The 2,500-nt window shown below is 42.6% G+C and overlaps 1 protein-coding gene across 1 annotated transcript in view; it reads left to right on the forward strand.

Annotated features, from left to right (window-relative positions):
* Nucleotides 1-1,976, forward strand: part of LOC101847415 (antho-RFamide neuropeptides type 1-like) — a 10,374-nt gene extending 8,398 nt beyond the window's left edge. The window contains exon 2 of the mRNA XM_005095065.2: nucleotides 1,369-1,976. Coding sequence (XP_005095122.2) covers nucleotides 1,369-1,976 — 608 coding nt within the window. The remainder of the gene's footprint in view (nucleotides 1-1,368) is intronic.
* The last annotated feature ends 524 nt before the right edge of the window (nucleotides 1,977-2,500 follow it).

The following is a 2,500-nucleotide window of genomic DNA, read 5'->3' on the forward strand; positions in this document are numbered from 1 at the left end:
CACATATATACACACACAAACATTAAGGTGATTTCGATAAAAGAGGACATTTAGCTGAACTTCAATTCACAAACTGAATCATCGCATTTTAAATGTTTTGGCAAGTAACAGAAAACAGAACAGTATACGTTTCTAGGAATTAAATCTCCGAATCAAATCTCCATAGGGAATACTTTGCCTCCCTGAAGGCATTAATGAGCCGTTAAGATCGTCAACACCTCTCACATAACTCAAGAAAAATCGTTAATTATTAAAAGAGGGAATTCGCAGGCAGACCATTATGATTCTAACGGCCCACCAGAGACATTCTAGAACAGAAACATTGCGCTGTCTAGGCCCAGGATCCATGCAACTATAGAAAAAAACGACACATGTTTTGGGAGTACTAGCATTATCATTTGTTTTAAAAGACTCTTTTCTGCCTCAAGTGTTAGAAATAAGCGATTATGATTCACTCTCACTTTTTGGCCCGGATAACCAGTCGCCAATTCCCATAGCCGTGTCCAGATAACTAGCACCCCCCCCCCTCACCTTATCCGTGTCCGAAAAACCAGTCGCCCATTCCCGGAAAACCAGTCGCCTGTCACACAGCTGTGATCAGATAACCAGTCGCCCATTCCCGGAAAACCAGTTGCCTGTCACACAGCTGTGACCAGATAACCAGTTGCCTGTCACACAGCTGTGACCAGATAACCAGTCGCCTGTCACACAGCTGTGACCAGATAACCAGTCGCCCATCCCCAATAGCCGTATCCGAACAACCAGGCGCCCATCCCCAATAGTCGTGTCCGGATAACCAGTAGCCTTTCCCCAATAGCTGTGTCTGGGTCACCCGTCGCCCATCACCATAACCGTATTCGTCGGCTGGTGTTCCCCTCCTTGCAACAGCAGACCTTTATCTTCCCCAGTCTCTGCTTCGACGGACAGTTTCATGAAGTTGTAGACCAATGTACTCTCCCCGTGGTTTTATGCACCCCGCATAATATAGCAAAATGTGATCATTTTTTGCATAATTTCTGATTATTTTCCTTTATCATTCTTTGTTAAAATTAACAGAGTCGCATATTTCACATTTTTGGGCTCAGTTTCTATAATTTCAGAATTTTTCTCGCATGAAACGATGGGGACAGAATGTAGGATTTTACGTTTTTCATGTGTAATACAGGTAGCCTTCGCTTATTTCTCGTTGCCTCTATTCTACTCTACAGTTCAAAAAGGTCCGTTTTCATTTGCTCTGATGCTGGCAGAAAAAAGATCCAATTTCCCCACTACCAATCTGTTGTAAATAAGCTATTTATAAACTACCTCAGTCTCTTTTGCGGTATATTTTTTCCATTGAAAGATAATGTTCACTGACAACTTACACAGGGAAAGAGGAGAATGGGAGAGCAGTGAAAGAGGAGAATGGGAGAGCAGTGAAAGAGGAGAATGGGAGAGCAGGGAAAGAGGAGAATGGGAGAGCAGGGAAAGAGGAGAATGGGAGAGCAGTAAAAGAGGAGAATGGGAGAGCAGGGAAAGAGGAGAATGGGAGAGCAGGGAAAGAGGAGAATGGGAGAGCAGTAAAAGAGGAGAATGGGAGAGCAGGGAAAGAGGAGAATGGGAGAGCAGTAAAAGAGGAGAATGGGAGAGCAGGGAAAGAGGAGAATGGGAGAGCAGTAAAAGAGGAGAATGGGAGAGCAGTGAAAGAGGAGAATGGGAGAGCAGGGAAAGAGGAGAATGGGAGAGCAGGGAAAGAGGAGAATGGGAGAGCAGTAAAAGAGGAGAATGGGAGAGCAGGGAAAGAGGAGAATGGGAGAGCAGGGAAAGAGGAGAATGGGAGAGCAGTAAAAGAGGAGAATGGGAGAGCAGGGAAAGAGGAGAATGGGAGAGCAGTAAAAGAGGAGAATGGGAGAGCAGTGAAAGAGGAGAATGGGAGAGCAGTAAAACGTGATCAAAGCACATTGCCGAACAACATATTTCATTTGTTAGTGGTCTAAAGTGTCGAAGTGCGACTTATATTCGCATGTGACATAGAAAGCGGTGAACTGTTATTCCTTACCATCTGCAACATGCTCAAGCGGCAAAAATCTGAAAATTGTACGCATTGAAAAGAACCCAGCCCCTGTAGATGCTGTTTGATGTTGATTGATGCTGTTTGATGTTGATTGATGCTGTTTGATGTTGATTGATGCTGTTTAATGTTGATTGATGCTGTGTGATGTTGATTGATGCTGTTTGATGTTAATTGATGCTGTTTGATGTTAATTGATGCTGTTTGAAAGGTGTGATGTCACTTGCATTCATATAGTTGAAACAAGGTTTTTCAAAAGACTGTAGTATGTTTCCAAAACGAAACAAAATGTTTCTATTAGAATCAGTGAGGACGTCTACAAAATAAATTTCCACTAACAGTCCAAAACGTGAGTTACTGTAATATAAGTACAGTCTAATCTTGAAGTGTCTGATTTAAGTGTACGTAATTCTTTTTAAAGAGTAATTTTGTTATAATATCTGCTATCAG

The sequence above is a fragment of the Aplysia californica genome, unplaced genomic scaffold, assembly GCF_000002075.1.
Source record: "Aplysia californica isolate F4 #8 unplaced genomic scaffold, AplCal3.0 scaffold00094, whole genome shotgun sequence".
In the NCBI taxonomy this organism is placed as follows: Eukaryota; Metazoa; Mollusca; class Gastropoda; order Aplysiida; family Aplysiidae; genus Aplysia; species Aplysia californica.